We start from the raw sequence: 13,334 nt of genomic DNA on the forward strand, positions 1-13,334 counted from the left end.
CGGGTCCCTTTCAGAATGGCAGGCAGTGACTAGTGGGGTACCACAAGGTTCAGTGCTGGGACCGCAGCTATTTACAATATACATTAATGACTTAGATGAAGGGATTAAAAGTAACATTAGCAAATTTGCAGATTACACAAAGCTGGGTGGCAGTGTGAAGTGTGAGGAGGATGCTATGAGGATGCAGGGTGACTTGGACAGGTTGTGTGAGTGGGCAGATGCAATTAAATGTGGATAAATGTGAGGTTATCCACTTTGGTGGTAAGAACAGGATGACAGATTATTATCTGAATGGTGTCAAGTTAGGAAATGGGGAAGTACAAAGAGATCTAGGTGTCCTTGTTCATCAGTCACTTAAAGTTAGCATGCAGGTACAGCAGGCAGTGAAGAAAGCTAATGGCATGTTGGCCTTTATGACAAGAGGAGTTGAGTATAGGAGCAGAGGTCCTTCTGCAGTTGAACAGGGCCCTAGTGAGACTGCACCTGGAGTACTGTGTGCAGTTTTGGTCTCCAAATTTGGGGAAGGACATTCTTGCTATTGAAGGCGTGCAGCGTAGGTTCACTAGGTTAATTCCTGGAATGGCGGGACTGTCATATGTTGAAAGACTGGAGCGACTAGGCTTGTATACACTGGAATTTAGAAGGATGAGAGGGGATCTTATTGAAACATATAAGATTATTAAGGGATTGGACACGTTAGAAGCAGGAAACATGTTCCCAATGTTGGGGGAGTCCAGAACCAGGGGCCACAGTTTAAGAATAAGGGCCATTTAGAACGGAGATAAGGAAAAACTTTTTCAGTCAGAGAGTTGTAAATCTGTGGAATTCTCTGCCTAAGAAGGCAGTGGAGCCCAATTCTCTGGATGCTTTCAAGAGAGAGTTAGATAGAGCTCTTAAAGATAGCGGAGTCAGGGGGTATGGGGAGAAGGCAGGAACGGGGTACTGATTGTGAATGATCAGCCATGATCACATTGAATGGCGGTGCTGGCTCGAAGGGCCGAATGGCCTACTCCTGCACCTATTGTCTACTGTAAAATGCAAGCACAAAAACGTGAGTCTATCAGCATAGACCAGTGGATTTGACATTCCAGAACACTGCCTTGTTTGTGCTGTAGTGCAATTTCCATGGATTTATGACGGTTCATGAAGCAGAAGGCAGCTGCTTTAAGTATGCAATTTGTCAAATGTCCATCTTGCACAGGACATAAAGGGAAACAAACTATTAATTTTTAAAGCCACGTAAAGCAGTTGGTAGGGTACTTAAAAGGCCTCCTTCTTACCTGACAATAGTTGATAACTTCCATCAGTGAGGTTTGCTGACCTCCATTTTCAGAGCTATCCGACAAATCACTAGCCTGATTAAAGTGCAAATATATTAATACCTTTTCTCAGTTGAATCAATGAAACATCATGTTATTAGAAACATGTCCTACACCGGAAATTATAACTCCTTACAGATAATGCAAGTCGTGTCACACGGAACTGCAGATGTTGGAAATTTGAGCAAAACATTAAGTGCTGAAGAAAGTCAGCGGGTCAGGCAGTATCTGTGGAGGGAATGATTGGATGCTATTTTGGGATAGGACATTTCATCACATTGTGTCCTAACCTGGAACATTGCCTGTCCATTCCCTCCACAGATGTTGCCTGACCCGCGGAGTTCTTCCAGCACTTGTTGTTTACATAAAGCAAGGAGAATACTGCACAATGGGAATTTATGTAAAAGGACTACAATTATTAAGTGCTAGTTCCAAAGTTTCTTGAGCTCTCTCTTGGAGTAGTTTCCCATTTGAAGGGAAAGTATGTGTCTTGTATAGCACTTATATGAACATCTTTTAATAGAGATCTGATCCTATGCCAATAGGGACTCCTACATAATTTTACAGTGCATTGGAAGAGATGGATGATTGGAAGGGTAGAAATGAGAAGGGTACTAGGTATTGGAACCAGAGGAAACCAGGAAGTGGATAGAGGGCAAGAACAGGATGGAAGACCTGGAGGGAGTCTAGTGCCCTCAGGGATCAGAAGTGGTAATGATGAACAAGCTGTGGGATGGGGTTTAATGACAGCAGTAGACAGCAGCCCTTTTGGCGGCCACATGCAGGACCACACACAGGTCTGTCTGGTTTGGCCAAGTTACATTATTTCAGAAGGAGATAAACCATATTTTGTATTATGTAAATGAGGCAACATCAGTTTCAGGTGCACATCATATTGAAAGCTTAGCAGTTCGTGTAGCTCCAGAAAAAAAAACTAGATGCAGGTCCATCACATATTTTATCTGTTATTAATTTTTTTTAAATGTTTTATTGCCCATTGTTAGTTTTTCTTGAGAAGGGGATGTTAAAGTATTCTATCCCACACGGTAGCAATATATTCCATTTTTACTTAGGATATCTAAGGCAGAAAATGTTCCAAGGCGTTTAATAATTTAAGTAGCAAATAATAAATGAGGCCATTCTATGAACAGATGTTGAGGCCTAGAATGTGGCTTGGGAGAGGTAACTGAAAGCTTGGCAGTAAGAAATATGGTGTTGTTTCCTGCTTACATTATCTGGCATTGCATCAGATTCCTCATCGTAGTACTCTTCATAATCTTCGTCATCTGATAGTCTCCTAAATGCAGGTGGTCTTACCTGGATAAACAGAGCAATGTATTGAAATATTACAGCACTGCACTAGGTGTCTGGGATTTGTGTTATTTGACACTGAAACCTCTGAAGGTGGAGCTGCAATGATTCTGTAATTATTATCTGCACAACCTGTCATGCAACAATGGTTACACAATAGGCAATATGTGCTGAATATCTTTGTAAAGATATATTAACAAAATTGGTAGCCAGCTCCATTTTATAAGTCAAAAACCAAGGGTTAAGTTACATGTCACCAACAAAGCTTCATTTTATTCAAAACACTAAGTAGTATTGGTCTGTTCACTATTGCCATTTAGATGGTTTCCCTTGTATAGCAGCCATATTAGAAAGCTTAAACCCAAGATCACAAATCAGAGCTGGAGTGGGGCATTGACCATCATGGTATATTCATTGTAATGCCAATAACAAGCGTAGCTGTGACTTAATGGCCAGATTTTCCTATCCATCACTAGAGCTGGAGGATGGTTTCTACTTTGTCTCACATGCCCAAGATCTAGATTAAATGAAAGGTGAGATTAGATCAGTTTCATAGCATTGCATGCTGATCCTCTAATTACTCTACTGTGTCCCATTATTTTGTAGACAAATTGAAGAATTTTGGTGAATAATTACTGATTTTGGTGAGCAACATGATTTTAATGAATTGAAATAGTTGGTCTCAGTCTCTCCTCTGCAGCTAGATATGGGGGGTGAAAGTTCAGCTACCAGAAATAGTTGCTGAAGATTTTAAGCCATCTGAGGGACACTTACTTCAGCAAGGCTCACATCAATATCACTAACTTATATTTTGATAAACAATGCAGCACTGATGTTTTGCCATATTGCATTAAAGCATTGAACAGAGGAGGCATAGAGTCACACAACATGGAAACAGGCCCTTCGGCTCAATTCGACTATGTTGACCAAGATACCCCATCTAAGCTAGTTCCATTTGTCCTAAACATGTATCTATCCGTATCTTTAAAATTATGTTATAGCATCTGCCTCAATACCTCATCTGGCAGCTCATTTCATATACTCACCACCCTCTGAATGAAAAAAGGTTGCCCTGCCCCTCAGGTTCCTGTTAAATCTTTCCCTAGTCACCTTAAACTTCTGTTCTAGATTCCCCTAGTCTATCTAAAAAATTCTGTGCATTCACCCTCTCTATTCCTCACGATTTTATACACCTCTACACGATCACTCCTCAGCCTCCTGCCTACAAAGAATATAGTCCGAGCCTGCCCAACATCTCCCTATAGCTCAGGGCTCGTTCTGGTAACATTTTCATAAATCTTCTCTGCACTCTTTCCAGCTTAATGACATCTTCCCTGTAGCAGGGTGACCGAAACTGAACACAGTATTCCCAATGCTGCCTCACCAACGTCCTGTACATCACTGACATAACCTCCCAACTTCTGACTGATGAAGGCCAATATACCAAAGTACCTTTTATCACTCTTTCAAGATTCAAGAGATTCAAGATATCTTTATTTGTCATCCAAAAAACAAGTAAATTACACAACCCCAACCAACACACAAAAAAAAAGAAACATCCATCACCTGTGACATAACTTTCAGGGATCTAACCATCCAGAGCAGCCTACCATGTGGGACCTTTTCAAAAGCCTTGCTTAAGTCCATATAGACAACAGTTGCTGTTGTGTTCTTGTCAAACTTCTTGGTTACTTATTCAAAAAACTCAATCAAATTTGTGAGACATGATCTCTCATGTACAAAACCATGCATCCTATCTCTAATAAACTGCGTGCAATCTCTTGGCATATTTGTTCTAATTCCCATTGACTATTTTGGGGCCTATTGTACACTCCCAACAAGGTGAGCAAAGTCCACTAAAAATTAAGATACCTCAAGATTGTCTGAAAATTGACATATGTAATTACATGTACTGAAGCAGATATCCTGTCAGCTACTGAGGTTCCTTGGAGAGAGAAATAAACTTGGATTCTCTGAAGAGAAACTGAGATTTCAAAAAAATAAAAACACTTACAAAAGGAACCCAAATTGTTTTGCAATATGGCAGTTTAAATGGCAACAGCATAAATGTTGGTCATTAATTGTTGCTTTGGATCTTATGCAGATAGTTAGCTGCAATAGATCAGGTTGGCCTGCAGGGATACAGAACCTTAACCTCCTTGGCCTCATCTCATAAGATATTGGGTCAGGTATTTCCTTCTTAACATTTCAGGTCGAAGACCCTTCATCAGAATTAAACTTCAGCAAACCTTATCATCGGTTCTGATTATCAGTGTTTCCAATCTTTTTTGCTTTCATTTCAGATTTCTGGCATCTGCATTTTGTTTGATTTCTATTAATTAGACTGCAGATGTAGTCTTGCACTCTGTTACATCCTGCTTTCCATTGTCTACAGCACTCCCGCTGCCACCATCACAAATATTTATGAAGATTCAAAATTAATCTACATTAAGATAGAGTGGTTATTCGATATTTTATTCAGTTTCTCAAGTAAAGTTCCAATGAAGCTCATTTGCTTGCACAGGCACTGTCCTTGAAATGTGTTATGGTCACTTACTTTTGGCCTGTAAGGAATTTCATCATCCTAATGAAGGTGTTAAGAATGGAAGCCAATCACTTTGCCACAGATAAAAGGAAATCTTTGAGGCCAATAACTTACAATAAGTTTGTGAACCTGCCAGTGAAACTAATAAAGATTCTGCAGGGGACTAGTTGCAAAGTACTAAAAATAATGGAGATAAATCAACTTCAAACTGTGGAACATGTAAAATAGTTAAACTACACCAAACAGAATAATTGTAACATTTGTGGACACCATAATCGAATTGGAAATAATAAAATACATAATAATTCTTGCTTCAGTAATGAAGCAATTCTTGCTTCAGCATGAAGAAGGGTCCTGACTCAAAATATCATCTATCCATTTCTTTCCACAGATGCTGCTTGGCCTGCTGAGTTGCTCCAGCATTTTGTTTTACACTTGCTCCAGTCATGTTGGAAATGCACCAGAATGATAGTTGATTCGACACTCATGAAGCAGTTAGGTGAGATTTACCAGCAAGTCACCTACAAGCACTGGGAAGAAGAAGGGCCTCACCTATGTCAGATCTTTCACTGCTAGAGTTCCCAGATAGAACAGTTGGATACTATGCAGTATCAACACATGTATGTTATATTATTAGAAGATAGACACAAAAAGCTGGAGTAACTCAGCGGTACTGGCAGCATCTCTGGAGAGAAGGAATGGGTAACGTTTCGGGTTGAAACCCTTCTTCAGACATTGGTTACGATACGATATGATAGAACTTTGTTAGGAAATTGATCTGCCAAAATTCATAAAACACAAAATCCATGAAACATGAAATTAAAGTGACGAGTGGAAAGGATTGGGGATGTGCAAAGATTGGGGGGGGGGGGGGGGGGGAGAGTCAGTCTACCCAACGACAGAAGGAGGAGGAGTTGTATAGTTTGATAGCCACAGGGAAGAAGGATCTCCTGTGGCGTTCTGTACTGTATCTTGCCAGCTTGCACACTTACTGCCAGCATTCACTCCTTCGGTGCTCCCATCTCAAACCTGGCTCAGAAAAGCCAAGTCACTTCCTCTACTTCAAGTTCTCATGTCATTCTGTTCCAGCAAATAGTTAATTCTACCAAAAAGGTAGAATTTTGGTAGAATTGGGTCATTGGGTGTGTCATTTGAATAATATCGATTAGTACTGCTGGCTTCACTTCTGCACACCATAACAAAAGTACCTGGATTTGATAACGTCAACATCCTGTGACATCCAAAAAGCTCCGTGGAATGAGCTCAAAAGGTCACAATCTGTCATGCTAATCTTTAATGAAAGCTGTTGAACTGAGTGATAAAACCATACACACCACCCACAAGGAAATCATGTGCTGTACAACATCAGTCACGCTTCAGCAAATCAATTGCCATTCGTAATGCCTAATGCATTAAAAAATGCAAGTGACATTCAAATCAGGCATTAACGTAGGTTAAATAGAGATTAGCGCAAATGAAAATACATATATGCATATGTTAGCTCATACGGATCTGCTTCATGGCTTACCATACTGTGCAATCTCTTCTTCTTCAATGTTACTTCATTGTAGTTGGTCAGTTTTTCCATCTGGGCATTAGGGGTAGAAAACGTTTTCCTTTTGCCTGATCGAAGCCCACATGGGTGATGAGTAACAATGCCAGCAGGCTTATTCTCGGTGATGGGTTGCTCCTGGTAACCAGTGCTTTCAGATTTCACATCAGATAGATCGCCTCCTGCAGAGCTGTACTCCCCAGCGTTATTGTTTCTAGTATTTTTCACTGCAATAAGAATGTTTATAATAATACTATTATTTTAAAAATACCTCTTGTTTTCATTAATATACAAAGCATCACAAATCTAAATAAACTGTTAAAATACATGTGGTATTTTGACAAAAAAAATTGCAGTAAATACAAGAAAGGAGAATGGAAATGTGTGTGTGGGAAATTATAAACACAGAAATTCCATCAAAAATATTGATTCTCAAATAACCTTTAGTAAATGTGTACGCTGCTTCCCTCAATGGAGAAAGCAACAAAGGAGATAAGCATTCCAACTGAGAGTAATTAAGATGTAAAGATGTAGAAGATACAATGGTTCAAGTGTTTCCTTGCCACTTAGAAAACAAGATTTATTTAAATCCCAATCCGTGGAACTTATTTGAATGAAGTGGTCCCAAAGTAGGCTTGACAGCTACCAGCTGACATCATTCTCAGTCTGGTTAATTTGAGGGAAAATAAAACTGCCATTAATACCAATACTTACTCCACTGCAATTGTCAGGATAGGTCACCATTCTACTACCCAATCCCAGGACACTGCACTTCTTTAGCAGCAGACAGCAAAATACCCCTGATTTCTGGCAAACAAGCTCCTCCTATCCACATTCTAATCAGAGAAGTGACATTCAGAGATTCAATGAAACTTTTAAACCAGGATGATTGATTCTTATTCCTTCCATTCCTCAAACACAGATTTTATGCTGTCAGATACACATTTCAGCATATAAAAGATTTGTTACAGTAAGGAAGGATGCCATTCAATCCATCAAGTTCACTGTGATTCAATGCAAGAATTCAATGCAATGAATTATATTCAATTCAATGCAATGTGATATCATGAGAGGTAGAGTTATAGAGGGGAGATACATTTCCTCCCGGTGGATGCAACAAGGACTACAAACCATCATGGCTGCCAGCAAAAGACTACAAAAAGGCTGCCTGCCCTGCTGACACTGATTGCTGCTGATACTGATTGCTGCTGACACTGATGGCTGCTGACACTGATGGCTGCTGACACTGATGGCTGCTGACACTGATTGCTGCTGACACTGATTGCTGCTGACACTGATTGCTGCTGACACTGATTGCTGCCCAGCTGAACCAGATGAGCTGATTGCCTCAGTGAGAGAGCTAAAAGGGAAGGGAAGCAGTGTATTTAAAAAGAGAGACAACGACTGGAGCAGACAGGGAGAGAAGCAGTGTTTGAGTTATATTTTGTAAGTAGGCAGCAAGCTACAATTTTGATTTAACTACCTGTTTTGGTTTTGTGTACCTGTCTGCAAACAATTAAGTTTACCTGTTTTTGGAAAAGACTAAATATATGGAATTTAAGTTTGAAAACAAGAACTTTTCTGTCTTCATTTCCGGCACCCACACCTCCCAACCTTCAAGAGAAAAGCTCCCGACCTCTCAAGACATCACAGCAAGTTATTTCCCTATAAATCCTTCAAATTCATTCATATTCCTTTCAGACACTCCCCCAATTCTCCTTTGAACACCACAATTGAACCTCCCTCCACTACTAATACTGGCAGGGAATTCATGACTCTAACCCAGACCTCCCAATATTTGATTTTACAAATTCAGATTTTTGATGTCCAAAATTCTGAATTTTACATCAAAATTCATAATATGGCACATAATGCAACTTTTCAGCAAAAAAAGGTATGTACACCAAATGCGCGTACCCCGTTGCGTTACATTCACGTGTGAAAAACGACTATTATTTCCAACAGTCTGTAGTTCTTAGACTATATGTACAATGTCAGGCCTATCATGAGTATATTCTACTATTATAGAAAGGTTATTGAACACAAATGCTTTTTACAACAAAGAAAAATTTGTTTTGTTTCGTTTTGTTTTTTCTATTTTGCTTTTTCCTTACACATCCCAATTCTCTTGGTATTGAATAAAAGAATGATCATAAAATGTATGACTAAGTTATGAAGAAAGAGTTTCATTTAAAAAACTGCACATACCTAATTTAATTGAAGACATACTTGCTCCAGTGGTCTTCAACAGCAAATCACAATGGTCCATGTCCCCCCCCAACCCTACTCCCCCCCACCCCTACTCCCCCCCACCCCTACTTCCCCCCACCCCCTCTGTCCCCACCCCCTACTCCTCCCACCCCTCCCCTCCACCCCTCCTCCCCTTCCCCCAAATCTACTCCCCCACCTCTCCTCCCCCACTCCCCTCCCACCCCCACTCTCCCCCTCCCTTCCTCCACCCCCACTCTCCCCCTCCCTTCCTCCACCCCCACTCTCCCCCTCCCTTCCTCCACCCCCCGACCCCCATTCCCTCCTCCCATTCCACTGCCCCCCTCCCCCGCACCCCAACCCCCCATCCCCTCTCAACATCAACGGGCCTCACGCTCCGCAGTGAGGCTAGGCCAGCGGCGAGCGGCAAGAGGCAAGGCGGGGCCGGGCCAACGGCGAGAGGCCAGGCCAGGCCAGGAACAAAGCGAGGCTGGGCGAACGGCGAGATGAGGCGAGACTAGCGGCAAGGACGGGCCAGTGGCGAGGTGAGGCCGGGCCAGCGGCGAGGCGAGACCAGCGGCCAGGCCAGGCTAGCAGCGGGGTGAGGCGAGTACAGCGGCGAGGCCGGGCCAGCGGCGAGGCCAAGCCAGAGGCGCCAGCGGCGAGGCGAGGCCAGAGGTGAGGCGAGCGGCGAGGCATATGTTTTGCGGAAAAATGTGAGGCAAAATCAGAATGGCGGAAATGAAATAAGAAAGCGGAAACTTTCCGCCAAATTCGGAAGGGTTGGGAGGTCTGCTAACCATGCCCACTAAAAAATGATTTTCCTCTTGTCACTTTTAGTTCTTTTGGCATTATCATTATTCTATAATTCCCTAGTTCTTGATCCTTCCATCAATGGGAATAATAACTCTCCAAACATTGCTTATACCTATCATGATTTTAAATACCTCTGTCAGATCTACTTGCAACCTCCATAGTCCCAAGAACAATCACAACTTCTCCAGTCTATCCATGACCCCATCTTTCATCACAGGAATAATTTACTAAATCTCTTTTGCAATTGCTTTAAAGTCTTTACATTATTCCTAATATGCATCACCCAGTGAAAAAATGTGTGACAATATTTAGAGGTCCATCACAATTTCTTTGGCCTTGTAGTCTATAAAGTCAGGAGCCTGTCTGCTTTTTTTTTTAAAAGCACTTTTGCAACTACATTCAGGGAGCCCAGACCATTGTGTTTTTTGCACCCCTTTTTTAACAGAGCCTTCGATTTCAAATAGCTTCCAATTGAGTCTTGCTACAAATATTTAACACTTCACATTTTTTATGCATTCCGCAAGCTATTTATATCTCCCTCAAATCTATTATTATCCAGTTCACAGTTCCCCCAAGTCCAGTATCATCTAGAAATTTTGTAAATGTGCCTTGTACACCCAATTCCAAGTTACAATATATATTAAGAAAAGCACCCTCCTGCATACTAAAATATCACCTTTCCATTTCATATAACTTTAAGGTAAAAGGGACAAGTTTTAATACAAACCCGAGGGACAAATTCTCCCGAGAGGATGGTGGGCGTATGGGACAAGCTGACAGAGGAGGTAGTTGAGGTAGGTCCAAAACAGCAGTTAAAAGGCATATGGACAGGTACATGAATAGGAAATGTTTAGTGGAATATGAACCAAATGTGTACAAATGGAGCTAGCTTAGGCATCTTGATCAGCGTTGATGAATTGTGTCAAAAGGCTTGTTTCCATGGTGTATGACCCCATGACTCTGTGACTATGACTTTAAGAGGTGAACCAGATGACTTTTGATTCCAAGACTAAGTCTGTTCCACAAAACAGATAGCTTACAACTGCACAAGTTGTAAGACACAAAAAACTTGAGAGTAACTCAGCGGGATAGGCAGCATCTCTGGAGAGAAGGAATGGATGACATTTCGAGTCGAGACTTCTTCAAACTCAGTCCAGTCTGAAGAAGGGTCTTGACCCAAAACGTCATCCATTCCTTCTCTCCAGAAATGCTGCCTGTCCCGCTGAGTTACTCCAGTTTTTGTGTCTATCTTCGGTTTAAACCAGCATCTGCAGTTCCTTCTTACAACTATTGGAATATCCGCCAACTCATGAATGCAGTGACGGGATGATCAAGTCACCTCTTTTGAACAATTTCCCTCACAACAGGAAAAGAAAAGCAGCAATATTTATTCAGCCAATAAACCCTGCACTCTCTCTACATGATAATTTTCTCTACAAATATGCCCTGCTGACATCTACAGGTTCAAACCAGTATTACTCAAGAATCTACTCACTAATTTACGTTCACAGACTAAGCTGAAATTTTGATTTTATTGCATGATTTTTTTTTAAACTAATGGATTTTGGGGCATGGTCTGAAGCTTGTGCCGCTATAAACTGTGGATGTGACATTTACTCTTCAGAAAAAAGAGAGAAATGTTATTATTGTGCATTAAAAAGTATATAATCCTGACAATGCCCCGAGTCTGGATAATAAATAAATCAATTTGGGTAGAGTTATGGTGTGGGGTAAAGAGGAAAATTAGCAGCGGAGGATTTGCTCAACTGAATAATATATATACATTTCAGAATTTCTTCCCAGAGGTATATTTTCCAATTTAAATAAAGATAGATCCTTCACTCTTAAATACCATCATTTTATTTTCATCGAGTCTTCATATGATAGACCACAATAACATAATGTGAGTTTTTCTGATACAGGCAGCTTATAATAAAACCTCAATCGGCATGGGCTGCTGAATATCTTTAGGCTCATAATGCATTATGATCTAAAAACTGCTGTGCTGGGATTCATCTCAAATGTTAAAATGGTGTCGCTGACAGCTGCATTTCTCAAGACCAAAGTCTAGGCGCCATGGTGGTATACAACTGATGAGTGTGCATTTCTTCCAACCATTATACAAACAATGTTGTCTGTCATAAAATGCAGTACAGCATGTACAAATAATGCAAATATTTAGTGCTGCTTAGTAACTTACTGGGCCAAATGCTGTTTCTCAAAGAATAGTGACTGCTTGTGACTGGGAAATAAATTGCTTGTTATAAGGTCATCAGGAGGCATAAGGTAATGAAAGAGGCAAGAGATACATATCATGCGGAAAATAGTAAGCACACCGATTTGCTGAACTTACAGTCAAATTAAAAGGACACAAAGTGCAAGAGTAACTAAGCGGGTTAGGCAGCATCCCTGGAGAACACAGATTGGTAGATATGGGCCTAATGTTATTATATGTCTTACTTAAATTCCATGTAAACAATATCCACCACCTCACTGATTACATTTGTCACCTCCTCAAAAATCTCAAATTTAGTTTGCAAGACATGACCATGTACAAAGCCATGCTGACTGTCATTAATTAACCCAACCGAACAAATTCTGCCCCATCTGAGCCTTTTCACTTTTCACGGGGAGGCCGAAGTCAGGAAGAGCCATAGTAGTGGGTGACTCCATTGTCCGAGGTACGGATAGTAGATTCTGTGGCCGCAGGCGGGACTTGAGGATGGCCTGTTGCTAGGGTTCAAGACATCACGGACCGGCTTCAGAACATCCTAGTGAGGGAAAGCGATCAACCGGATAGTAGTTGTGCACCTGGGCACGAACGACATCGGGATGAAGAGGAAGGAGATACTGCAACGTGAGTTTAGAGAGTTAGGAAGAAGACTGAGAAGTAGGACGTCGTCGAAGGTGGTTGTCTCTGGACTGCTACCTGTACCTCGTGCTGGTGAGAGCAGGAACAGAGAGATCAGGGATATGAATGTACGGCTGATGGGCTGGTGCACGGAGCAGGGATTTAGATTTCTAGACCACTGGGATATCTTCTGGGGTAGGGATGACCTGTACAAAAAGGACAGGTTGCACCTTAACAGCAGGAGGACCAATATTCTGGCAGGCAGGTTTGCTAGTGCTACACGTGTGGCTTTAAATTAAGTAGTGGGGGGAGGTGTTGACAAATTGGGAATATGAAGATGGAGTTAAAGGGGAAACGAATACAGGAGAAAATGCAAAGGACTCTCAAATAAATGGGAAGGGAAGTTCTAGAAGGGATAAGAGAGAAAGGTCAGGGCCAATTGTGACCAGTGTGAGAGGGGAGGTGAATACCGAAATTAAAGTGTTGTATTTAAATGCGCAAAGTATAAAAAATAAAGTGGATGAGCTTGAGGCTCAGTTAGACATTGGCAAGTATAATGTTGTGGGAATCATTGAGACATGGCTACAAGAGGACTAGGGCTGGGAACTGAATATTCAGTGTTACACAACATATAGAAAAGACAGACAGGTGGGCCGAGGGGGTGGGATCCCTCTGTTGGTGAGGAATGATATTCACTCCCTTGCAAGGGGTGACATAGAATCGGGAGATGTA

At 41.4% G+C, this 13,334-nt stretch overlaps 1 protein-coding gene across 2 annotated transcripts in view; it reads right to left on the bottom strand.

Annotated features, from left to right (window-relative positions):
- LOC144598559 (uncharacterized) overlaps positions 1-13,334 on the bottom strand; it is a 98,706-nt gene that overhangs the window by 48,459 nt on the left and 36,913 nt on the right. For both annotated transcript variants that reach the window (XM_078408739.1, XM_078408738.1), the window contains exons 3-5: positions 6,704-6,954; positions 2,550-2,636; positions 1,281-1,355 (exon numbers count right to left, since the gene is read on the bottom strand). In XM_078408739.1, the coding sequence (XP_078264865.1) occupies positions 1,281-1,355; positions 2,550-2,636; positions 6,704-6,954 (413 nt within the window). The remainder of the gene's footprint in view (positions 1-1,280; positions 1,356-2,549; positions 2,637-6,703; positions 6,955-13,334) is intronic.

The sequence above is a fragment of the Rhinoraja longicauda genome, chromosome 12 (genome assembly GCF_053455715.1).
Source record: "Rhinoraja longicauda isolate Sanriku21f chromosome 12, sRhiLon1.1, whole genome shotgun sequence".
NCBI classification, from domain to species: Eukaryota; Metazoa; Chordata; class Chondrichthyes; order Rajiformes; family Arhynchobatidae; genus Rhinoraja; species Rhinoraja longicauda.